Below are 26,090 nucleotides of genomic sequence, written 5' to 3'. Positions count from 1 at the left end.
TCTTTAGTTCATTTCCTGCTCCCAGAGAGAGGATGTATAATCTTCCCAAGATAACAATGCCCCCGATCGACATATTGTTAATATTAAGTAGAATATTAAGCTTATCAAACCAATAGATCTTGATCATATTACATAATTATGGATGGTCATCCATACAATTGCATTACAAAGTGTAGTTTTTCTTCCAATAACAGTGTTGATCATAGACAAAAAAATGACCTTGTACTTGCAACATTCATGCACATTCCGTCCTTCTCAAAAACTTTATTGTGTAAAAAGATTAATAGGATAGTGGTAAATAAAATTAAATTATGTTAAAACACGTTATGCAGGTATCAAGAATCCCAAATCTTTCATCATTTTCATCTCCATGATCAAACTGCAAAATTTCTCACAAATCTTAGCGTTTTAACATACAAGAAACAAGGGTTTTAGAGGGAGGAGGAGGAGGAGGAGGCCGCGGCAACTGACAAGAACAATTCTTGCCTTTCCTCTGTTCGGGAAGATGAAAAGAAATCGAAAAGAGAAAATTTAGGAATAGATCATAAGATATGTTTAGATGAATCAATAAATTTAAATAATGAATCAAACGAATATTTATTATAAATCTCGAAAAATATATTTGTATCCGCATATTTGAATATGTAGTCATATTTCACCAACAGATGGTGCATGTATCACATATCATGATATGTTGGTACAATTCAAAGGAACTTCATGCACACGCCATATGATGCATTGTTTTTCTTCCCTGCAAAAAACTTCTATACTCCTCGTTGCATAACTGCTGGCTGGATTTCTATAGACACATGTGAAAACCAGCCAGAGTCTGACTAATTCTTGCTTCGTCTCTCCTTTCTGATGCTTCCAAATCCTTTCCGCTGGCACTGCTCCCACGACTACTGCCACTCCTTGCCGAGACGACTACCTCTATTCCTCTGTCTTGATCTACTTCTGGCACCAACTGTGATACCTTCTTCAGTTCCTTCCCTTTTCCCAACAGAACTAAGTATAATCCTCCTACGATCAAAATCCCACCCAGCAACCTGTCAGAACATTAAAATGGTCATTGATCATGACGATCATGTAAAATACAATTATCAAAATCCTACATTCCAAGATGCAGCTTTTCTTGCAAGAACAGGGATCCTGCGATAGCTACGAGCACCAGCATCATGGGATTGAAGGCTGATACAAATACTGGCCCTCTCAAGGACACGCACCAGGCAACTAGCGGAAACACAAATCCAGAGCCCAGAATTCCCTGTTAAATTAAAATTTGTCAGATCATAGGGATAAACATTTTTCAAGAATCAAGACTCTTGGGGGAATACATACAGCAAAAGCTGTAGTAAGCAGCCTAATGTCCCATCCCATTATCCACTGGCTCCGATCCCTTTCCATGCAGAGAGCGAAAATGACACCTTGTATTGACGCCCAGAACGCCATCATGGCGGTTATTGAATAAGGACATGGATACAATTCTGCCGCCTTAGCCTGGTCCGTAAGATTAAAATCAAGAAAAGCAGACAAGTAGTTCTCGATTAATCATGCTCAATTGAGAACTATCATCATGACTTGCTAAGAACTATAAGATAAAAATCCAGTGAATCAAAATTCGTCCAATGTTTTTTTTATTATATCACATGATGACTCCCTGTTAATTGATCAAATGCATTAAGAATTTGTAAAAGAGATGGAGGATAATTCTGCAGAAAACCATATGCTGACAATGTAAATATGGACTGAATATAGAAGAGAATCTTACCTGAATGATCAACCAGACGGAGTAACTTACACAACTAACAACGGCTAAAAGTGCACCGATGACAAGATTATGGTTATGAATCTGTGTAACCGGATGATGATGATGAGATTTAGTGGTTTCAAGCAGATTTATGTTTGTGTCCCACATATTCAAATCTGGACCTTTGAAAAATGTGAGGAGCATTGCCCCACCTATGCCCAATAATGTTCCGAATACCTTTGATTTGCCTTCGCTTGTATTCCATCCAAATCTCTCCAACCTGAAAAAAGTACACCAGAAATTGACACAGTGTATAGGTAAATATGTTGAACAATGACGCAAGCTAATGCAAAATGGTATCATATCTAGTTTACCTCAAGAAAATGGCTATGACAAATGTGATAGCTGGAACAAGATTTATCATGGCAGATACAAACGTTGCAGAGGTTAGGGTCAAACTTTTCAAGAATAGGTTCTGTCCAAGTGCTCCCCTGCACAAGAAATCCATAGATTTTCAGATAACAAAATTTACGAGATATATGTACTTGGAAAACATAATCAAAAGATTTACGCGGGATAGGTTAATATGAAGCAAAATCTGAGTACTCGTGTGGCATACATTAATGCTAAGTGCAGTTCGTTCAAATGGTTTATTCAAGGATTGGTTGTATTGATAAGTTTCATAAGAGAGAATTTTCACCCGAACAAACCACAAAGAAATCCATAAAAGGCTATCTTCCTCGTCAACTTTGGCCTCTTTTTCCTGTAAAATTAGAACTATCATATCCTGTCCTTCGAGAACTTAAATTTCTTGCAGAAGAAAATACCAAAACTCTGTGTGGAAGCCTCAACAAGATGTAAATGAACGTGATTCATATAATCCCAGATGCGTCATTTGCTTTCTCGCTCGATTACGTGCACATTGAAAAATCTGAAAACATAAACATATAATCCAAACCTTTCAACAAAAAATGCGATGGGAGCAATGAAAACGGCACCGAACATGAATCTGTAAGCCACAAGAATAGATAGACTCATGCCGTCGTTTGTAGCCAACTTGTATCCGATGTTTACTACGGAAAATATGATTTGCACCACAATCATCATCAGGGTCGCCTTTGTCTCATGCAAAGTATTCGAAATTCTTGTACAGAAGGCCATTTCTTCTTGCGAAATCTTTCTCTGATATCTACTTTATCAAAATTTTCGAGTAAGCACAAAACCACTGTGGGATAAACGAGGGTTTTAGAGAGAAAAAGAAGAAAAAGATGATGAAAACAAATTGATGAGAACAAACAGGAAAGGCATCTTCCTCTCTCCTTGCTTAGTGTTCAAGAAGAAGATGAAAAGAAATGGGATATATATAGCATCGATACATACATATTAGTAAAAGATGCACACGAGTTGTATGTATGTATTATTATTTTTAATTTGATCAAATAATATTAAACGATTAACACAAAATTATTTTCAATTTATAAAAAATTTATTCAATCTAAAAGGGAAGTTTTGTTTAAATTTTTTATTATGTAAAATATTGAGTAAGAAAGATAAATATGAAATTAAATATTTTAACGTCCTCTGAGGCAGTTACTCTAAGGTTTTCAAACTTAATAATATAATAATATAGAAATGACAAAAACTTCTGTGAGACGGTTTCACGGATTGTATTTTGTGAGACGAATCTGTTATTTGAGTCATCCATGAAAAAATATTACTTTTTATGCTAAGAGTATTACTTTTTATTGTAAATATCGGTAGGGTTGACCCGTCGCACAGATAAAGATTCATGAGATCGTCTCACAAGAGACTTACTCTATATATATGTGTGTGTGTGTGTGTGTGTGTGTGTAGAAAGAGATCTGGGACAGCATGTTTTTGGTAATTAATCTTGGAACAAATCTGAAAAATGAAAAATCTGGTATATATATGTGGGCAGTATATATATATATGTGTGTGTGTGTGTGTGTGTGTGTAGAAAGAGATCTAGGGACAGCATGTTTTTGGTAATTAATCTTGGAACAAATCTGAAAAAGGAAAAATCTGGTATATATATATGTGGGCAGTACTGTAGAGAAAACTTAATATATGAATTTACAAGAAGAAATGGCGTTCCTGCAGTACACGATTTTGCATGCATGGGATCGATTACTCCAACCTTAATGTACTATGATAATAATTTAGAATTGTTGGAAAGTGATTAATTTTTAAATATATTATATATAATTTTTATTTAAAAAATATAACGGGATAGATGGCATTTTACAACCCTGTAAAAAAGAAAAAAAAAATTTACGTTTGGAGCGTAGATTCAGTGCTGTGCAGTTCAACATAGATTATGTTAGAAAAATTGCTAAAACCAGTAGCGTAAAAACAAACTTGTAGAGATAAAGTAATAACCGAAACAAGTGTGATGTTTACAGTATGACTATTATGTAAAAGAAAACAAAACCAAACCGAGGCCTGTAGCATGTACAGTTTCCTTAAAACAGATTCGCCCTCTCCGGTATGTGCTTCGAGGTTTCAGCGGACGTCTGTTTCCCAGGATACAACGGAACAACCAGCAGTGACTTAGCACGAGACACTACTACGGCGAACTGAAAACGTACCTTTACTTTATCACCGAGATTTTACGAGAGGCCAAATGGAAAGATAACAATATGTAATGCAAGAGAGAGCTTGAAAGAGAGAAAATTTCATGTACTTGAAATGAGGAAATGAACCCACTATTTATAAGCCCCAAAATGCACACCAAGAGTCATGGAAGATTAATTAACTCAATTAATCTTCCCATTAACTCAAGAATATGAAGAGTCAAAACTCTTCAATTAACTCAAGAATGTGGAAAGCCAAAAGACACTCTCACATTCATGAGACACAATTTTTTATTCAACCTTTAAATTTTTATTAAAATTTCCAACAGATTAAAATAGACCCATTAAATTCAAATTATATATAATGTATTTAAAAATCAATCCCTTTCCAAAAGTTAATAAATTACTATTAGAGTATCATATATTGGCTCAAATCATATACCTCAAATTTTAAATATTTTTTTTCAGATAATCGTATCATTTCTTTGATAGCTATATCAACGATTATACTTTATCCAAATAAAACTTATTTATTTCTTATGGGATATTTTGTTCCGTCTTTTCAGGGCAACGTCATCTCAAGATCGATCTCTATCTATATATTCGGGAAAATAAATAAATAATTAAGTAAATATATTTATATATATATGTATGTATGTATGTATGTATGTATATTCACAACAATATGTTTCAAGGACACCTTTCTTGTTTATTTTCATCAGTTTCGCCTTCTTCCTTCCTTTCCCTTCGACTCTCGTTTCTTCTAGGTGGAAAAAACAGAGATTTTTCAAGAATATATAGTACAGTTTTGATCATATTTATATACATATTTTACAAGATTGACATTGAATTCCCTGTTGTTGTTGAATATCATCAGACTCAAACTGATCATATGATTTGGACCATAATCAAGAAACCTGCAGGAAGGTATTCGTTTTACTTTTCTCAATTTCAGAGGATTCAATTCATGCATATATATATGGCAGTTTTTTTTTTCTTTTACATATAATTGGAATCTTGATTCTTTAATTTGACGTGCCTGTTTCGAGTTTTGTTTAATATCTTATGCATGAACATATATATATATATACTTTCTTGAAGTTACGTACTTCATGCCTTGAATTCGATTTTGCGTAAGCATCTACGCGTACTTGGGTTTTATATTTTCCATTGGAATGAAATTGTTGGATCAGCGTCCACAATTATATAATGTTATCGAGATTGGTGCGAAGGGACAGGATATGTTGGTCGCATGACATTTGGTGAGATCAGGAAGATCAAGGCAGGCGAATCAAAATAGCCGTCCCAAGCACACCATCATGGAGTGACAATATATAGTACTCGTGGTGGGAACAGATGTTAGAGATCGAGGAGACAATAGTAGTCGTGTTAATTCAAAAAACCTATACCGATGATTATCTGTAAGCCACAAGAATAGGTAGCTAGGTTGATTCGTAGCGTCATTTGTTGTCAATCTGTACCCAATACTCACAACTGCTAATGTTATTTGAACCACAATCATATACCATTAGGATTGGCTTTATGATCCATCGCATGCATGCAAAGTATACAGAACGCCATTTCTTCTCCTCAAGAACCTTGCAACAAGAGAGTGAGAGCCCTCTTAATTCCTTTCTGCTTTCTTGTTCTAGATGATAAACTATATATTTCCTATTTCAAATTATTACGAGGATTAAGAATGGCTTTTCCAGTCAAAGATATCAAATTTTTGGGCTGGAGGAAGAAAATCCTATTGTTAATTATAATTATTTTCAGTAGGAATATCGGGTACAAATTGACTGCGAATAATGGTTTGTGTTTATCTGTTCTTGCATGTGGTTAGATAATATCATCGATTCAAATTTGATTGAGAGTGTTACAGTCTATAGCTAAGAGTACTCGTGTCGTGTTATATATCACGAATGCAGAAAGATCAAGGCAGGCGATTCGAGATAGTCGTATCATGTTTGCCATCATTGAGTGACAATAGTCGTGGTAGCGATGGTGGTGGGAAGGAGTCACAGATGTCAGAGAGGAGAAGTGTAGGGGGAAAGAATTAAGCTCATGCTAATTCAAAACCTTTTTGAATGCAACGACTTCGAGAATTTATGCATGATCAACGTTTTTCAAATTTAGAAGATGAAGTTGGAAATTAGCATGAAATTCCTTCTCTCTTCACTCTCTTCTCTCGATGTCTGTGACTTGGTTCCATTGCCATCCTGCTTCGGCTACGGTCTTCAATGGTGGTGAAGGTGACACGTCTTTCTCTTTTTACTTACTTGATTTTTGAACATGGTAATTTATTATAGATTTTTACCAAGTATCAGTCTCTCTCTCTCTCTCTCTCTCTANCATAATAGAACTATAAATTAGATTTATCTTCTGTTTGGATCGATGGACTTGAGACGCATTTTTTTGGATGAATAAAATTGAATTGAATTTCAAATAAATTTAATATCAAGTTATGCATTATCAATAGTAGTGGATTAGAATAATGAATAATTGTATTAAAAAATCCACCAAAATTACTGTTGAAATTACATAACTTATATTTTTGTATATTTGAAATTTATTTCAAATTTGTCCATTCAAACAAATCTAATAATATTAAATCAATATATTTGAATTTAACAGGGATTTAGGTTTTACGGTTATGTATATGGGTAAATTAAATTTAACATGTATTTGTATTATTTATTCAAGCGTTTCATAATTTGACTCAGTTAAGTAACCCCTTTTGGAAGCCACAAACTTTTATCGTCAGCAAAAGGTTGGGGGGGCTTCGGGCCTACTCTCCAGAGGATTGCGATTCACCATTTTCAACTTCCAATTTTCCATGTAGGAATCATGCACAATTAACTGATTAAGGTATAAGAAAGATATTATTTTTTTTCTAAACTAATTCGACACACTTGTTGATTTCTTGAATTTTGCTTTTCGTTGGGCCTGGAAGCATGATTTGTTGGAATTTGCTTGTTGTTATTCTCTAGATCTGGTCTAGCGACGATTCTCGATCTGGGCATTCGAAATTTTGTTTGAAACTTTGCGGGTTTTGAGGTTTTTCCATTGATTCATTGATCTGATTGAATCGTGTTGCTTGCATTATTAGATGTTATAATCTTTGTTTTGAAAAAAGAAAAGGTCTTGGATTGAGCTGAATAATTTTTTAAACAAAAAAAATAAGGGATTTTGGACTTTGTTTATTGTTATGATTGAATCAAATAGATTGTTCTTTTAAAGGTTTTGTTTTTGGTGGTGAAATATGTCTTAGATTGGTTTATATGATTCCTTTTATTTTCTTGTGCTCAATTTCTGTAGATGTTCTCAATTTGATTTTTGAAAAATCTATGGTATTTTGATGACATGATTCTGGTATAGCCCGATAGACGCGAGCGGTGTCGATCTTAAATCTAAAATGTAAGTCTAGTCTGAAAAAGTTGCCCCTGGAATTAATTCCTTCCTCCGCCTCTTAAAGGATGGTTTGTTTGATATCTTCGGAACTTGGGAAAAAATGCTGTGCCGTCTTGTTGATTCTAATGGATGAAATATAAGTATATATAAATTTGGCTTTGGGAAGAACGATGAAATAATAAGTTGGAATACAACAGAGTTTGATATTGGAATTTTACAGAGCAATCACAATGCAACATTTAATTGTTCTTAAGAGCACGTGCTACTGATTTTTCTTTGGGTTTTAGCTGATAAAATGATATCGTGGCTTGTTTCCTGCAGGTGTCTTTGGCCTTATTTTAGTTTGAAGAATGCCTTCTTCAAACAGCCATGGCTCCCCTATACCTTTTGCCTCATTTCGTCGTCCAATTTTGACTATTGGAAGTTATCCGGTTCATTCAGAAATGAACCATGATTCAAGTACTCAAAATCTTGATACATTTCAAAGGAAAGTTTTTACCTGTTTTAACGACATTTCAGTGGTTGATGCTACTGAACTTCTTTCCATTTCATGGATATGCAAGCTTTTAGATGCCTTTTCTAGCTGCCTTGATTGTTTTCAAGCCATATTGACGAACGATAGAGGGCATCTCTTAAAGCCACCAGCAGATAGGATTGCTACTGAATTCTTTGACAGAGCTGTCAAAGCACTCGATATTTTCAATGCAACTCGTGATGGTATTGAGAGGATTCGAATATGGCAGAAGCATTTGGAGATCGTTTTATGTGCCTTGGATACTCGACAGAGGATTCTGGGTGAAGCCCAGTTTCGTCGAGCAAGAAAAGCCTTGATGGATTTGGCACTCGTGATGATAGCTGAAAAGGATACAGGTTCTATGTTTTCTGACCGGAACCGATCTTTTGGACGTAAGGGAAAGGATAGTCATCATCACCGCTCATCGGGCCACTCACGGTCGCTCTCTTGGAGCGTACCTCATAATTGGTCAGCCTCAAAACAACTCCAGTTAATTGCAAATAACTTAATCCCTCCTCGTGGAAACGAAATAGAAGCAACAGATGGTCTGGCTACACTTTTCTTTACGATGAGTTTTATTCTCATGTTCGTCTTATGGGTCCTTGTCATGGAAATCCCTTGTCAAGACCGAGGCGTGCAGATTCATTTCACAATCCCTCGTAATTTTCCATGGAGCACACCATTTTTGTTGCTTCATAGTCGAATTATGGATGAATAAAAGAAAAGGGATCGTCGTAACTCAAATGGTTTACTGAAGGAAATACATCAAATCGAAATGAACGTGCATCAGATCACAACCTTGTTGGATTCTGCTCAGTTCCCTTTATCAGCGGAAGTGAAAGAAGAAGTGAGAGTGAACGTGTACGAATTATCATTAGCATGCGAAGCTTGTGAGAACGGATTGGAACCGTTTCAACGCCAGCTGAGGGACGTTTTTCGAAAGATTATGAACTGTCACACAGAAGGTCTCGAGGCCTTGGGCAAAGCAACCGAGCCTTAACATGTCAACCGATTGTGCAGAGAAGAGTCGGATGATGGAGCTGGTGGTTTCTTTCTCTACTGTACCTTGAAAAAATATTTGTCAATTGTATCATCGTTTTTGTTTTGTTTTGTTTTGTTATTTATTTATTTAGTATTAAAATAATTTTCTTTTATATTGTTGCGTATGTTGATATTCTCATAAACTACTAAAGAATTCTTTTTTTTTAATAATTTTGCAAATATGGATACGAGGAAATTGATTAATATTATACAGATAAAAATATAAAAATTAATAATGCAAATATTAATCTTCAAAATATATTTTTATTTCAAGTAATACAAGGTATTTATTCTTCTCTAAATTTATATATATATATATAATTTAATAATAAATAATATGTATATATATGGAGGTGTATTCCTCGTTTACCCTATGGCTTTGTTCATAAACCTCAAAACCAAAGACCCCAATTTTCGAATATGGGGCACTTCAGCCGGGCGCCCTCTTTCAACCCTAATTAGTTATTCTGGTCGCCAATCGAGATATACTCGCAACCCAGCTACATCGATTTTTTGTCGGATGCACTTCTTTTTTAAACCTTATAATTTTCCCAGCCTGCACAAGGGGATGGAATGCACGAGAGTTTAATTGTTTTTCTTGCTACTTGTATCAAAGATCCTCATTATGATTGATAAGAATGTTATTTTTGGCTGAAATGGATTTCAGTAGCGCTTAACCTTGTACGATTAACTTAGTCTTTGCATTTCACCACACAAAATGAAAATGGAATGAAGAAGAGAGCCGTGGATCCGTTGCTGTTTGTATCAACAATCCCTGCATTGAATGATAATAATGCAATTTTTGGCTCAGAGGGTTTTCATTCCCAAGGTTTTATCCATAGTTCTGTTCCACGGTCAATCCTCCATAGAGCCATCCTACGCCGCGGCATCCACTCTCTGGTTTACTAAAGTTGTATGCACTATTTTGGTTAACCACTCTCAGTCCCTTTCTGTTTTTGACTCTGATTATTTTCGCAAAAATTTGAATCCGTTCTTAGCTTTTGGCGTGATTCATCATTTAAGCTATAGATTGAAAGACCCAGAATCGGCATTTAGATTTTTTCAGTATTTGAGGATTAATCTGAATATCATTCATTGGGAATCCACTTTTTATTTGCTTTTGAATTCACTTTGTCACATGGGTCTTCATGATTCTGCTAAACTAGTGTATGAGCACATGAAAACTGATGGATTTTTTCCCCAAAACTCAACTTTGGATTTTCTCGTTTCCTCCTTTGTGAATGCTGGGAGATTTAAAATGGCAGAAGAAATTTTGATCGCAAAAGCTGAATTTTGTAGTGAGAAAGGGGAAATAGTTGGCTCCTTTGTACATAACAATTTTTTGAGCTTGTTAGTAGGTAGAGATCGGTTAGACGAGGCAGTTAGTTTCTTCAAAGGTCATATATTGAGATTACGGAGCTTTTGCCCTGACACTTGTAGTTTTAACATTGTAATGCGAGGATTATGCCAAGTTGGGAAAGTCGAGAAGGCTTTTGAATTTTTTAATGCCATGGAAAGTTTTGGTTGTCTCCCGGACCTTATCACTTATAATACCCTAATTAATGGGTTGTGTAGAGTTGGTAATGTGGACAGAGCTCAGTTGCTACTGAGAGAAGTTGAGTTATATTGTGAGTTTTCACCGGACGTTGTGACTTACACATCAGTTATATCTGGCTATTGCAAATCAGGTAGGATGGAGAAAGCTGCTGCTCTTTTTGATGAGATGATTCAACGTGGAACTAGACCAAATTTGTTCACGTTTAATGTTGTTATTGATGGTTTTAGCAAAAAGGGTGATTCAGACTCTGCATTAATGATGTATGAAAGAGTGCTCAATGGTGGCCTTAAACCTGATGTTGTCACGTTCACCTCTATTATTGATAGTCATTGTAGGACTGGAGATGTGGACAAAAGCATGAAGCTCTGGGATGAGATGAATAAGCGTCAGGTGTCTCCTAATGCATTTACATTTTCCATTCTAATTAATGCTCTGTGTAAGGCAAATAGATTAAACGAATCTCGGGATTTATTAAGGCAGTTGAACCTTAGAAAAGACGTTATCCCCTCGCCGTTTATTTATAACCCCGTGATTGATGGGTTTTGTAAAGCTGGCAACCTTGATGAGGCAAATGCCATTGTTGCAGAAATGGAGGCAAAGGGGTGCGTCCATGATAAGATGACATTCACCATTCTTATTCTGGGGCATTGTATGAAAGGGAGAACGTTTGAAGCTATAGACATATATAAAAAGATGTTGTCAGTGGGTTGTGCACCGGATAATATTACCATGAGTTCTTTGACTTCTTGCCTCAGAAAGGCAGGTATGGCGAGTGAAGCCAATGAAATAGAGCTATCTGCGTCAAACAGTACGAAGTCGGGTTTATCATCATTAGATAAAACCAAACATTTGATGAGTAACATGAATATTCCGGTGGCTGTTTAGTTCAAAATTGGTATCTTGCTTGGTATTTGATTTGGGCTGTACAACTTACGAGGTCCTTCAATCAGAGCACGTTATTGAAGAAAAAAAAGGGTTGAATCTGCTTGTTGATGGCCCGAGTAGAGGTTATTTTTCTTTTTTAGCGAAAGTATCACTGTATTCATGTTATCTCTTTACTCTGTGTAGTCTTATACTCCATGTCGATGCTAATCGATATTTGTTCTTTTGTCATCCCTAGTCCTCTATGATCAAACGAAATTGGTCTGTGGGTAGAACACAATGGGAGTAACTAAAGGAAAATGTGTTCGTTGAAAGAAAATATGTGAAGAGAATACTGTGACATAAATGCTCCTCGTTTAAAATTTAACGACAGCCATCTCCTTGTCATGACTAGAATCTTTTCTATAGCCATTGGCAAAGTTTTCTCGGCACACATGCTTGTTTTATAGTCAACGAGTAATTCTATCCCTACAACGAGCTACAATATTTTGTTCAATAGTTGAAAACATTTTTGGGAAAGAAAATCAGATAATAGTGAAGGAAAAACTTGTGACTGTAGCTTCTACTTTATCGTGCTTTCTTATGCATTGATCTCAGTTGTTCTAGTGATAAAGACATTGCTGGGAAAATAGTTGTGACCATAGTTACTGTTCTGTGGACTTATTGTTATTACGGTAACTAATGTGTCTTGACTTTACTTTTTGTTGCAATTTATATGCTTTTGTAAGTGGGGCCTAAACATATTTTTGGGCACAAAAGCATTATTTATCTTTATCTTGTTCATGAGTGGTATTGCAGTGACTTGGAGTGATCCTATTCTGTATATTTGGTTTTGTTCTTTTGTGCAAATGAATCGATTATGGAATCCTCATTCTACCAGATTTTTTGCTTGTTCTTGAGTTATAATATGCCTCATCTTGCTGCAGTTGGTGAAGCTACATGAATTGAACCTGTTTTCTATGTCTCGGTGCTGAACTTGTTGGTTCATTTTCCCGGGATGCATCAGAAAAATATTGTGCTGTGAGTTTGTCTTGAGTCGCTGATCTTCTTTTATACTGCCATGTGCAACTTCTTTCTAAAGAATTACTTTATGCATACATTTGAATATGTTTTCTTTCTTTTAACAGATATTATTTCTATTCCATCTTCATATGTAAGGAATGAGCATGATAACATGGTTCTGCCACATTGCCATGTTAGTGTACATTCTCAGATGCTGGTGAGATATTTTATTTGAATTCTCTGTTCTATATTTTCTTGTTTACTTTGTCAAAGCATACATTGTGAGCTTAAAAGTTGATGTGTATGTTCTGTGCTCAAGTCCAGGTTCATAATAGCATAGGCTTTCATTGCACAAACACACAAGTGACGAATAGAGTTAAAGGAAATAAAATGTGAAAGGGTTAATATTATCTGGTATTATGTTATAATTCTGTTTCAGGGACGTATTAGCTCGGCCAGGGGACGTATTTGCTCGGCCAGGGGCAAAGGAGAAGGGTTTTCTCGTGTTAAGACGGGCTTAGTCTCTGGGATCAATCCTTTTACACAAGGATTGTAACACCTTTCATTTTCTTTTTAATAATATTAGTGCATTAGTAATCCTAACAACTTACTGCTTGTTCCTTCTCAAACCAGACGTGTTCTCCTCTATGAATCGTTTTCTGGTTTTAATTTGTTACAGCGCATGATTAAATTCTGTATCGACCTTTGCAATCAAATATACTGTTAATGTGATGTGAGTACAATTTTTTGTTGGAATATAATTTTTTTCTTACATCTCGGTGTTCTTGTTTCCTCCTATCTCCCTTGATTGAAAAGCTTTAGAAACAGTCTTTGTGATAATTTACTTGCTCTATGCGTGCCGACAAGGATCTTTATTAGTGAGACATGCACTTCTACCCTACTTAAGTTTTGAGATTACATTTAATTATGTTGCAATTATTTACCAAATGCGCCCGCTTTCCTCCTCAAATAATCCAGTAATTCTCTTCCCTCCAGGTGCTAAGATCTCAGATACAGATTCCAATTCACAATCCAAAGCCTGGGCATCTAAGAACGTTAAAGTTGATCTTTCTCCATTCGATTCTTCTTCTCTGTTTCACCGTGGCTACAAGGGCCTATCTTTATGTCAAGTTGGTAGCTGGAGATTAGGTCCCGTTTGCTTGAGTTTTCTAAATGTATGCACAACAAAATTTTACGGGTACTGTGTGATCGGTGAGTTATTTATGTATCCATATCTGACAGTGGTAGAAATGAATATACCGATGATGACCATTATCATCCCAAATGGAGTTTTTTCTTGGCTAGTTGCGTTGTACTTTGTATTATATCACGGGTGTATTAAAAAAAGGTGGAGAAGGATCTGTAGTATCATGTACTGTGATTTGAAGAATCTGTTTCTCTTGTTGTTTAATTTAGTTTTCCTTTCAGAAGCGATTTTTTCTAAAAAAAAAAAAAAGAACACTGAAGATAAATCGAGGAAATTTAGATGATGTCTCTAATATATAAACCAATTAAACAAAAAAGAAATATCGGTACCTGTTGTTTATTTTGATTTATTCACTCACGTCCATGTTCGATGACCCATGTTGTTAGTTTTACTTTTTTTTTTATTTTACTATATATAAACAACAAATATATTATTATTTTTTCTTTTATTGGGACATAAATATTGATCCACGTAAACATTCTATATACAATTGTATATTCTACGATATTTATTATAAGACAATAAGCACATTTATTCTCTTTTAAGAAGCATGTTAAATTCTATTTCCTCAAAATGTCCATTTCTTCTTCTTGGATATCCATTAGTAATATAATTTTATTATGCTCAGTACAATGATTCAATAATTCAGGGGGATTGATTTTTTTTATTATTATTATAATGGTGCACTTTGAATCCTAATAGGAGAAACGTTGTTTCATCGATCCTTGTGTGTACTATATACTCATTAAAATATTTAATGCATGTTTTGAAAGTTAGATATTTGTTATCCTCTTCTTCGGTTTCCTGCCGAGTATTTTTCGAACAGACAAAAACTTGTGTGAGACGGTCTCACAGATCGTATTTTGTGAGACAGATCTCTTATTTGAATCTTTCATTAAAAAATATTACTTTTTATGTTAAGAGTATTATTTTTATTGTGAATATCGATAGAGTTGATCCGTCTCACAGATAAAAATTCGTGAGATCGTCTCACATATCTCGAGTGACTTACATAAGAGGTTTACGATTATAGCAAAAAAACAAAAAAGAAAAAGAGTAGAGGAGTGGGATTATACAATAATAATCCTTATGCGGTGAATGGGAACTTTGTGTTAAATTACCTTAACACCCTCGGAAACATGATAGAAACTAAACACAAAAGTTCCCAACAAAGCAACTCTTTCATTCCTCGTTGGCCACGGCTCTCCATGTTTCCATTTTTACCCCTCAAACACCCTCTATATAAATCATGTACATGTCCCCCTTTCTTCAGCGTATTGTATAGATGATACGGGAACCGAACGAAACCAACTCCAAGAACAAGAGAAAACCCAGATGGAATTGAACCTCACAAATCCGGAAATGGAAGCCGTTTTGCAGTTGATCAATCTCAGAACCTATACCTCCGGTGATTTTCGTTTCTTTTTGGTCAATTATCCGGGAGAATACAATGAAGAAGAGAAGGGTACTCTTGATGAAGCTTTGCCCCGAAGAAACACAAGGTTCAGATCAATTGCTGATATATACAAACAGACTGAACCTTTGATCGAGAATCATGCTCGTAAAAGGGCAAGGATTTGAATTTTAAAGGGTGCCCACAAAATCTTTTGGGGGCAAGAATAATTAGTTCGAGTTTCTTGTAATTATGTTATATAAACACTTTAAGAATATGTAAATTTCATTTCTGCACTACATGATATGTACCGACTTTTTTGGAGTATAATTATGTTATCATTTGCACAGTTTCTTTCTTTCTTTCTATCTATCTCTGAAGAACGATGATCATTCGTTTATTTTCATGAAGTTTTTGGAAGGGGGATTGAATCATGAAATGCTAATCAAATTCAATCCATGCAGTACAGGAGCAATGCGCGTTATATATAGTTTTTGTGTGTGCCTGTTGAGAAGAAAATGTTGTAGCGAATACATTCTTTGACAGAAGACAAGACGATGTTCTCATAGAAAATATATGATTGCTATGTACATGAATAGTCTATTAGGTTGAATAAATGAGGAATTCGATCTAGTTTTAAATTACTGAAATATAGCTTCATGCTATTGCATCTTCGTAGAAGCTTTATCCGAGATGTTGTTCCCCTCTCCTGTATTTTTGTCTTCAACAATAAAAGGCCCATCTTGTGTATGATGGCTCTATAATCCTTTGAACACATTCCCGAGCCATGCTTTTGAAAAAAACTAGCGTCAAAAACTGTGGCTATAACAGTTCAAGAATGTCGGTATTTTAATATATATCAACTCTAATGCTTGATTTTGGATTTGAGGAAGTTGAAATATTCATTACAAATATTATATTATATATTGTGCCAATTAATGATTGGCCCGTCCGAAGTAAATTTGGTCAAATCATTGGCAATCACAGATTATTGAATAAAAATGTAATTGGTACGTTCGTTTCTCTTTGTAATTTTAGTAAATTTTCATGCTTTTTTAGTCATTTTTCTGACATTATGTTAATTTGACGTCGGTAAGATTCATAAATATTAATACGTTGTCAGGATTAAAACTCAATTTACATCGAGTATCAAAACATATAGTTTTAGCAAATATTTTCAAGAATGTTACCTGAGCACGAATCCGAAATCTGGCTCCGACATCACCCACGAACCGTAATGCGACGCGGTCGTTCAGTGAAGCTTCGCTGAGAATATCAGAGGCGTTGGCTTGGATCAAGTACTGGGCGCCGCGGCCGAGGGGAATACCGCGGTACATGAAGGTGAACCTGAACTCTTCGTAATTGATTCCCACCTTGTTGTCGTTGGTTGCGTCGAAAAGCATGAGAGATACGGCGGCTGCGGCGGATTGGGTGGTGGTCACGGGGCTGATTCCATGTACTGAAAGCTGGCTTGCTGGAGGTCGAATCGGGGTTGTGGAGGTGTTGCTTCGCCTTTCCATTTTCCCTCGCATAGTCGCATTTTCTCCACGGTGTCAGGAAAATGATCTCCACGCCTCCCGCCGCCGCCCACCAACACCACCCATCTTCCACCACTAGCTGTGGCTTTATTTTTAGTGTTTTTTGAAACAGAATTATGGCTTTTTAGTTGATGATATAGTTTCATTCAGGTTCACATTATTTAGCTTATCTCATTATCAATTAGATGAAGTCAAAAATAATATTTTTGACATAAAATTAATATTTTTTATTAATATGATCGGATATGAAGTCTGTCTCAAAAAAAAATAATCGTAAAACCATTTCGCATGAGTTTTTGTGATAACAATATTATCATATAATAATTTCTTTCGATCCCAATATGGGTTAAAAGAAGATTATAAAAGTTTTGATTAGTTGATAATAAAAAAATTTTCTGAATAAATTATTATCTACCCACAAGATAATTACGAATTTTTTTTTCCAGCATAATGGATTTATTAAAACAATTGAGACTTTACATTAGGCACAGGCTTAATCCAAGCCCTAAATGAATTACCGTTGCTCCCTAATGTGTACGTCGGCCCAAATTATTATAAAAAAAAACTCTAAGAAATTATAATTCAATTTAGATTATAAATTTTGAATATAGTAAAACTATACCATATACTAATTTAAAAACAAAAATTGGATCTTAATAACTGCATATGTTAATCTCTTTCGTGATCGTAAAATTGAAATGGGAAGATGTCCGAATAATCCAATTAAACAAAATTCAGATTGTGATGCAATCGACGATAAAAATTAAGCATTGATATATTTATTAATTGACAAAAATTTGTGTGAGACGCTCTCACGGGTCATATTTTGTGAGACATATATCTTATCTGGATCATCCATGAAAAAATATTACTTTTTTATGTTAAGAGTATTACTTTTTATTGTGAATATCGATATGGTTGACTCGTCTCACAGATAAAGATTCGTGAGACCGTCTCATAAGATATCTACTCTTATTAATTTATTTTATTTTATTTTCTTATTAATAGATGTCTTTGTAGCCTCTCCTCCATAGTTGGACTCTTTTTGGATAAGTATTTTAAAAAAGATTTAGTGTTTTAAAGGTTAAAAACTTAAAGTATGTTTTTAAATAAGATTTTTGTAAAATGTTTTTGAATTTAGAAATGTTCTCAAAGCATAGTTTCTAAAGAAAAATTTGAGATACGTTTTTTTTTTTTTAATGTTTTTAGAATAAAAAATACTGGTTAAAGGAATAATTAAAAGCTTTTTATAAAATATCTGTCCAAATAGCTTTTTAATTCATTTTAACTATAAAATCGTTTTTTTCAATAGTTGTCCAAACTCCAAACACCTTTAATTTTTAACTCTAAAAAAGTTTTTTTGTTGAATAGTATTATAAACACACATTTTTTTCAAGTTTTAAAACATTTTATAAAAAAATAGTAAAAAAAAAACTTTTATAGGTCTTTCATAAAACGGTTTCACGGATCTTTATTCGTGAAACGGATCAATCATATCCATATTTACAATAAAAATTAATATATTTGACATAAAAAGTAATATTTTTCCGTGGATGACCCATATAGAATATTTGTTTCACAAAATTGACCCGTGAGACCGTCTCACATGAGTTTTTGTGTTATAAAAATATATTATAAGTACTTGTCCACACAAAGTCTAAATATAACTAATTTTACGTGTTGAACTGAATTAGACCACTTTTATTAATATCTTATAATTATTGGAGTATTGATTAATTTATTTTCAATTAAAATTCGTCCACTTCGGTATGTGAATAATAATCAAATTTAGGGGCGACATATACTATTGGATCGATAATTTATCATTATTTGTAATCACTTTTTCGATATAATGACTAAAATGACCGTTATGCCCTTACCTAAGGGTAATAACATTATTATTTATCCATATAATTCATTGTTTAATCAATCAAATCGAATATAATATTATTATTCATCAGATAGTGTTCTACGTACTATCCAATTTATTTTTCGATATAAAATCATCAATCGAAGTAAAGCTACCTAATTTCTAGAAATATATAATGTGTATATGATTCAAATCGTTGCATAGGAAACACGACTACTTGGCGCCGTGCTATGCCTATCCATACCGTCCCTAAACGAAGTGTTTGGACCATTTATTCCCACTTAACTAACATTAATTGGACCCGAAAGAATATAATTATCAGCTTAATTGTTCATGAAATTAGTTATCGATCAAATTCAATGTCCTTTAATTATTTAATTAGTATATACTAAAACAAATTAATAACTCGCCAAAACAACCTATCTATGTGAATTAAATATAGAATATTCAATTGAGTATCGATCTTTGCATTAAAAAATGGAAATAAATTATTAATTCGATTCAATATAATAATATATATAATTAAGTGATTATACAGTCTACTCAAGAATATTGCATCGAAAAAAAAAAATTTAATTGAATTTTACATGACTAAAACAATTATAACTTTCAAATCCAAATTTCCCTGGGAAGATCATAACTAAAAAAAATAATTGAACAAACTCTTTAATCCTTCGAGTTCTTGAAGTTTTACAACAGTCAAGGCTTCACATGGAACCTTCATGTATCTGACAAAACAATAGTAAAATCACATAAAAAAATTAATAATTTTAAATTTTCACTCAAACAAAGTGCGTGTATTATATAATTGATTATCACATGATCTACGTACGTCAACTAAACCTTGTCTATGTTGAGCCTGCCCTTCGACGCTGGTCCCAAAGGCCAAATCCACTAGTTTTTCTTCAGACCAATGCTCCAAACTAATCTAAGCTTCCTTTATAAAGTGTTGCTTGATTCTAGAACCCAAGTGTTTTTCTTGGGGCTACCGCTGCCGCCGTCGCTTTTGTCCCCATCTCGATTAACTAAAGCATCGGGTGGCGTGGACTGACTCATTGCTTGGCTTTCTTTATTAATGAGTGAGGATATGGCTGCTGCAACAGCAACCCTAAACTTAGGATCAGCGGCAATCGCACTCACATTTTCAGCCAACAAAGATTTGTTAGCCACCTCACATATTTTCGACCCCATTTCGTCTACTAACTTATTCGGGTTCGGGAAGTACTGGTTCATCAGTGTATTCCCATTGAAGTAATTACCTTGTTTTGGCATCCAAGAATAGCCTAACTGTGCCATGGGATTTGAAGAGCTGGCATTGTTTGTGAGATCAAGAACAATGCCCTTGTTAGGGTCAAGAAAATTAGCGTTCATGGATCTTAGGTTCGGGATGTTATAAGGAGATGAGGGGTTTATTAGATGAGGGTTTGTGGGGTTGGGGAACGGGTAATGCGCTTGGTCGTTGAAGGGAGATGATAGAACCGATGCATCGGAGAATGGGTTACTTTGATCTAATAACATGAAAGAAGCAGCTGCGGCCGATGCTGTCGATGCCATTGCCGTTGCACCTACAGGAAGTGGATGATTGTGTGTTCCTTCGTACGTCGTGATCAGTATCGACATGTCCTCCAAGCACCTTTGGACCTAATCACATTCGGAATTAATTTTCAAAAAGTTAAATTGTGATCGATCAATATATATGTCGAAAAATCGACAAGTGGGTTAGCTACAACTTCTTAGCATACCTGTTTTCTTACTGGACATCCGGGTGAAACAGTGCAACGATAATATGCTCGAGGGCAAGGGTTCCCTTTCGATATTTTTTGCCCATATTTTCTCCATTGACATCCGTCATTCATCTAATACATTGCAAACCAAATTTATACCAATCAGTTACATTCTATCAGTTTATCAAATATACACATAACCAATGAATGTGTAATAACAGAACCAAAAATTTTAACGAGCAAGCTAAAAGAATCTAAAGTTTAGACATAATAGGCTGGGAAAAAATACTTTAGATCTAGAAAATGGAAAGAAACGATTAAAATTTCATGAATATATACTTACATAAGAACGTACATATATATAAAACTAATGATCAATTCAACCAGATAACAGAACTTCGAACTCACCGTGGCTGATTCACATCTTGCTCTAACAGAAACCCTAGCTCTTTTATTAGGTGGTAAATTGATATTGCTCATAATTCCAGGCAAGCTGTTGCTTTGTACTTGACCTTGCGTCGTCCTAACTCCCGTGTTATCTTCTCTATTTTCTTTTCTTTCAACTTCTTCTCCGAACTTGTTTTTGCTAGAATCAACCTTGATCCTTAATGACAACCCTAATTCGTCACTTTCTTTAGCATCATCGTCTTCTCTTGAAGAAGATAAAATCGATTGGTTGCTCATTATATCAATAATTCTTGGGCTTCTGTTCGAATCCTCATTCGGGTCTTCGTTGTTGTTTCCATTGAGTGATAGAATTAACTTTGGATCCTACATATTTGATTTTAGTACAAAGTTCAACAACATATANTTTTGTACAATAGCAAATTTGGATTGCAGATCGCTGTAATCTTTCAGTGTTCTCTCCACAGCTTCCTTCAATTTCTTGTTCTCCCCCTTCAAGCGATTCATCTGCTTCTGCAAACTTGACAGCTGGGGAAAGTTTACACTTTCAATTTTAGATAACCATATCTTCCAATTATTATTTCATTTCAAGAGAAGTAGAATTTGTATGTAGATGATATATAGACTTGTACAAATTAAACTACACATACAAAATCAAACTACGGGAAAATAAAAGTTGAGTCATCAAATAAAAACATTTTCAAGATTCAATTGATCTATTTCTAAAATATAAATTTTACATTAGATCATGTGTTCAATAACTTTTCCAAATGAATTTCCGTCTATCGAGAATCGATTCTCTAATACCTTCTTTGTAAGAAATTAATATACATGTATGTGTGTGTGTGTGTGTGTGTATATATATGTATGTATATTGTATATACATGTATATAGTAGCTAGGAACTATGAAGTCGATATTATTTCAGTACCTCATCTGTAATAAAATCCTTATCAGCACCCTCTTGAAGATGGCAATTTTCAGCTTCTCGTAGCTTCGATTCGTCGACTTCTGAAATAGGGCTGTCTTGTTCTTGTGAGTCTAATAACTTGAGGGACAGATCAATCTCCATAGATTCACTTTCTTCTTCTTCTCTTGCCGTATAATTTATAAATAAATAATATATATCGCAAAATTTCTACTGTTGTTGCTTATAGCTAGCTAGATAAAAATGGTTTGTTCTTAGGCACCAAAGTCAATTCCCTCGTCTGAAATTAAACAAAGGAGGCAACTGCAGCAGTACTATAGTAGTATAATTAGAGATATAATTAAGGACGCATCTAAGTTTTGACTTTTATCTTTGAATTCTTAATTAATATTGGATTAATTAATACTAAACTACCGGGATAATCTTATTAATAATCAATTAAAGTATTTTACAGTCTTTGTGAAATGACAAGAAAGTCCTTTTAATTAACTAAAAATAAAGGGCAGATCCAATGTATTATTAACTGTTTTACCTACAATATAAAAACTTCACAGACATAGTTATATTATTTTTTTTAAAATAATATTTTTTAAAAACATATTTTTATTTATAATTTTGATCATCTATATTTTTATTATTGCTTTTGTAGTTAATAAAGCAGCACCAAGCTTAATATTTGAGGATATTTTTTTCTTTTTAGTATTATTCAATTATTATTTGAAAAGGGTTGAAAAACTAGTCTAGATATCGATCGTTTGAACAAAGCCTGAATGTCGAATAGGTTCGAGGATCCCCTAATGAGTTAAACCTTTTCTTTTCAGAAATTTATAAAATTCAAAATAGAAAAATTCCTTCTCTGGCTTTATAAAAAAAAAACATGTATGCTTATTTATATATACTTGTCTTTTTATATTTATATTTGAAATGTTGGAAGCCTCGTAGGTGCTACAAAATGTTCGCATAAACATCTTGTAAAATATCACATCAGTCGTCTTCTCATACACTTTTTTAGATTTCGAGAAACATCATACTTTATTAATCCTTCCACCATGTTCACATTAACATCTTGTGATGTTCATTATATTCAACATATCAAAATTATATATATATAATTTTAAAATAGGGAGAGGTGACATGTTCTTATAATGGAATAAGAAATCCTAGAAATTGAAAGAGGGACCTTGCTTGCTTGTGATCAGATCTGGAAAATGTCAACTGGAAGACCTCCACTCCTCCCTATTGTGAATCTATTTATTCATATTTTATTCTTCGATATTTCCACCACTTCCTCCCATGTTGTAACTTATACGAATTTGATTCTTATTATTAATTAGCTTCCTATTATTTTATTACATAATAATTATTTTTATATTTTTGGTGACAAATTAATACTAATAAAGTTAGTGTTCATTCATTGCTACGAGTCAAAATATTCTTTAATTTTATTTTATTTGTATACTTTCTTCATAAAGTGTAATTAAGTTGTACGTTTTAGAAGTTAAACGGAGTCTTGCATCGACCATGTATCACAAGCTGGGATACAACGTTAAATTAAACTAATAAATATGTATCGATCTATCTTGTGCGTTCATAATATTTACAAACCACATGGTTTGTAGTTTATATGACACCAAAATCTCAAATTTGAGATAAAGATCTTAGATTCGAGACTCGTTTTCGACTCACAAAGGAAAAAAAATAATTTGTGGATTCTTTAGTGATATTTTGATGCAACCAAATATATTGAATTTACGTTAATGATGGCTTACAACCATCTGACATCAAAATTTTAAGTTTGAGACGAGTTCTAACTCATGTTAATTGGACAATGTGCTAAATTAATATTTTCGATAAATTAATAAAATTATAATTTTTCGGAAGACCGATGTATATAAAACTATGATCCTTTCATATCATAAATCAATAATTCTAATTCTCCAGAACTACAAATATAACCGGGAAGATTCAATAAAATATGATTATATTTTTGTTTGTTTTTCATAAAATTTTATTATATTGTTCTGTTTATACAGTAAATTATATTTGATTAGTCAATGCAATAAATATTATTGAATTAATTAAAAATAATTAATATAATTTACTTGTTTTTTTTATAAATATATACTTGTGATTAATTTTTATTTATATTAAATCAAAGAATATGATACATATAGTGATGTAACACAACGAATTTTTATGTAACTAAATTTATGTTTGTTGAATAAAAAAACTCTTTAAAATAATAAATTATAAGTTTATGGATTAATTAAAATTTTTTAAATTAATATATTTCATGGTCATAATGTTATTAATTTATTAAAAAAATTACTCTATATATAATATAAATTTTTTTTTGAAGTGATATATACCAGATGTATATCTATCCCTTGAGTAAAGGACTATATATTAATACCCAATGTTAGGCGTAGGCCATAGCATATGCCCACCGCAAATTAGTCCTCATTTTGGCCACCAAATTTCAATCCTAGACATTGTGCTTAGATATTTTATTATACTTTATTTAAGCCATTTGTATTCTTTTTGTAAGCTCAACCTAGAGGGAAATCTAATAATACTCGTGAATTAATACACGTAATTATATTTTTAGTCATGTATATTAATCTCTCTGTAATTTTAATTCTCGTTGTCATCAAATTTATTCTAAGTCCAATATCTTTTAGTTTTTGACAATTTTAATTTTTTTTACAACGTATGTGCTGATGTGGCATTGCACGTTGACGTCATATCATCATCACACCAAAATAAAATAAAATAAAATCGATGGCGTTTATTTACGTGTACTTTAGTTTCTATACTTGTTGGCCCAAATATTCAATCCATTAAATAATTGGTTGGAACCAATGCCACCAGGCCCAAGATAGCCATACTTAGTTCAAATTATTCTTGGCCCAACAAATGTCCAGTGGTGTGGTTTTCATTTTTTTATGCTGGACATATATANTGTTGGGAACATGTGAATTATATAATATAATTGGTTTATTTGGTAAGTTACTCACCACGTCATATAAAAAAACTTTCCTTATTTTTATAAAATAAAACACATTATATTAGCATGAAATAATACAAATTTTCAAATGTTAATATATTTTTAAATCATAATTTAAAATTCTTACCACATTGGTCAATTACTTTCGCTTTTGGTAAGTCCTATTTGGCCTTTCCATCCTATATGGTCGCCACGTGGCAGCTTCTGAAATTTTCTTGTATTTACCCTTTTAAAGTCAAAAGTCAAACTGTACCACTTGAGTTAAAAAAAGAAGCAAATAATAAAAAGTACGGAAAATTCGTACCATGAGACAGGTGAAAAGCTGTCAGCCAAATTCAGCCGTCTCCGCGGAGTTTCCACGCAAGCCCACACACCCCAAGCTATACGTACAGTGGATATTGCGGACTGTATGTATAGAGAGAGAAGGTTCTAACTCAAGAGTATTGATACCCCTGTAAGAGTCCGGGTCACGAATACCCGGGATATCAGATGGATTCCCAAATCAGGGTCAGTCTGAAGGATGGATACTTCTGAAGCCGGGCAGGTGCAAGCCCGGGCTCTACTCCTGGGGCAACCAGACGTCCGGGCTCTTATATAAGCCCTCGGTAGGCATTCTAACCGGGCCACCTCGATATGAGCACCGCACTCGAGTACACTAGCAGAATTGGATGTGGGCGACCGTCCTATCTCTGACAATAATCCAAATGGTTGACAAAGTCAGACAGGCGGGATGTGACTAGTGTATGATTTGACATGTCAGAATGTAGCCGCCCTACTATAATTATTAGGTAGCACGCAGACCGAGGTAATCAATGCATCCCCTACTATAAATACCAGGTTATCTCTTTGCATTGGGGATTCATTCATTTTATTGTCTACACTCTTACACCGATATCACAACCATCACTTGGTTACATTGGTCTTTTGTTGAGTCATTCACTGACTTAAGCATCGGAGTGGCCACGCCGGACACGCCTCCGGCGCCCATTCACGAGTTTCTTTTCTTGTGTGCAGGTTACCGCTGGAGCCATATTACAGAGATATATCTTCATCACAGATATACTCTCCCTTGCTCTTATTTCCTTCATTATCTTGATAGCAGATCCGTTGGAGCTCCTTACCCAGCTCGTCCATTTCACCCGGATCGCATCATTGGCGCCGTCTGTGGGAACTTGAGCTCAAGGCGTAGATATGGTTTCCATTCAAACATACAAGTCCGACCAGCTCGGCACTCAGATCTTATATGTGGATTTCATATGGGCTCAAAGCT

The 26,090-nt window shown here is 34.1% G+C and overlaps 3 protein-coding genes and 1 pseudogene across 10 annotated transcripts; 2 read left to right on the top strand and 2 right to left on the bottom strand.

Annotated features, from left to right (window-relative positions):
• Positions 1–581: 581 nt before the first annotated feature.
• Positions 582–3,024, bottom strand: LOC140960430 (WAT1-related protein At1g68170-like). 2 transcript variants are annotated; one of them, XM_073418694.1, is made up of 7 exons: positions 2,706–3,024; positions 2,448–2,510; positions 2,122–2,238; positions 1,769–2,027; positions 1,339–1,497; positions 1,113–1,264; positions 582–1,046 (listed from the first exon to the last, which is right to left on the bottom strand). In XM_073418694.1, exons 1-7 carry the CDS (start codon positions 2,906–2,908, stop codon positions 800–802), a joined length of 1,200 nt encoding a protein of 399 aa, XP_073274795.1. In that variant the 5' UTR covers positions 2,909–3,024; the 3' UTR covers positions 582–799. The 2 variants fall into 2 exon arrangements, with proteins under 2 accessions (XP_073274795.1, XP_073274796.1); XM_073418695.1 differs by having other exon boundaries at positions 1,985–2,027.
• Positions 3,025–8,102: 5,078 nt separating this feature from the next.
• On the top strand, positions 8,103–8,984 carry LOC140958756 (protein BYPASS1-LIKE-like). Its single transcript, XM_073416321.1, has one exon. It carries the CDS (start codon positions 8,103–8,105, stop codon positions 8,982–8,984), a length of 882 nt encoding a protein of 293 aa, XP_073272422.1.
• Positions 8,985–9,662: 678 nt separating this feature from the next.
• Positions 9,663–14,160, top strand: LOC140958702 (uncharacterized). 7 transcript variants are annotated; one of them, XM_073416259.1, is made up of 5 exons: positions 9,663–11,872; positions 12,354–12,421; positions 12,674–12,767; positions 12,875–12,966; positions 13,746–14,160. In XM_073416259.1, the coding sequence occupies exon 1, from the start codon at positions 10,092–10,094 to the stop codon at positions 11,748–11,750; it is 1,659 nt and encodes a 552-aa protein (XP_073272360.1). In that variant the 5' UTR covers positions 9,663–10,091; the 3' UTR covers positions 11,751–11,872; positions 12,354–12,421; positions 12,674–12,767; positions 12,875–12,966; positions 13,746–14,160. The 7 variants fall into 7 exon arrangements, with proteins under 7 accessions (XP_073272360.1, XP_073272357.1, XP_073272356.1 ...); XM_073416256.1 differs by lacking the exon at positions 12,354–12,421; XM_073416255.1 differs by having other exon boundaries at positions 9,663–12,421.
• A 5,246-nt stretch (positions 14,161–19,406) lies between these two features.
• On the bottom strand, positions 19,407–22,102 carry LOC140959963 (WRKY transcription factor 72A-like; annotated as a pseudogene).
• Positions 22,103–26,090: the final 3,988 nt, after the last annotated feature.

This window comes from Primulina huaijiensis, chromosome 15, assembly GCF_012295235.1.
Source record: "Primulina huaijiensis isolate GDHJ02 chromosome 15, ASM1229523v2, whole genome shotgun sequence".
Lineage (NCBI taxonomy): Eukaryota > Viridiplantae > Streptophyta > Magnoliopsida > Lamiales > Gesneriaceae > Primulina > Primulina huaijiensis.
The sequence above is the reverse complement of the archived record's forward strand: the minus strand, read 5'-3'. Positions and strand labels throughout refer to the sequence as shown.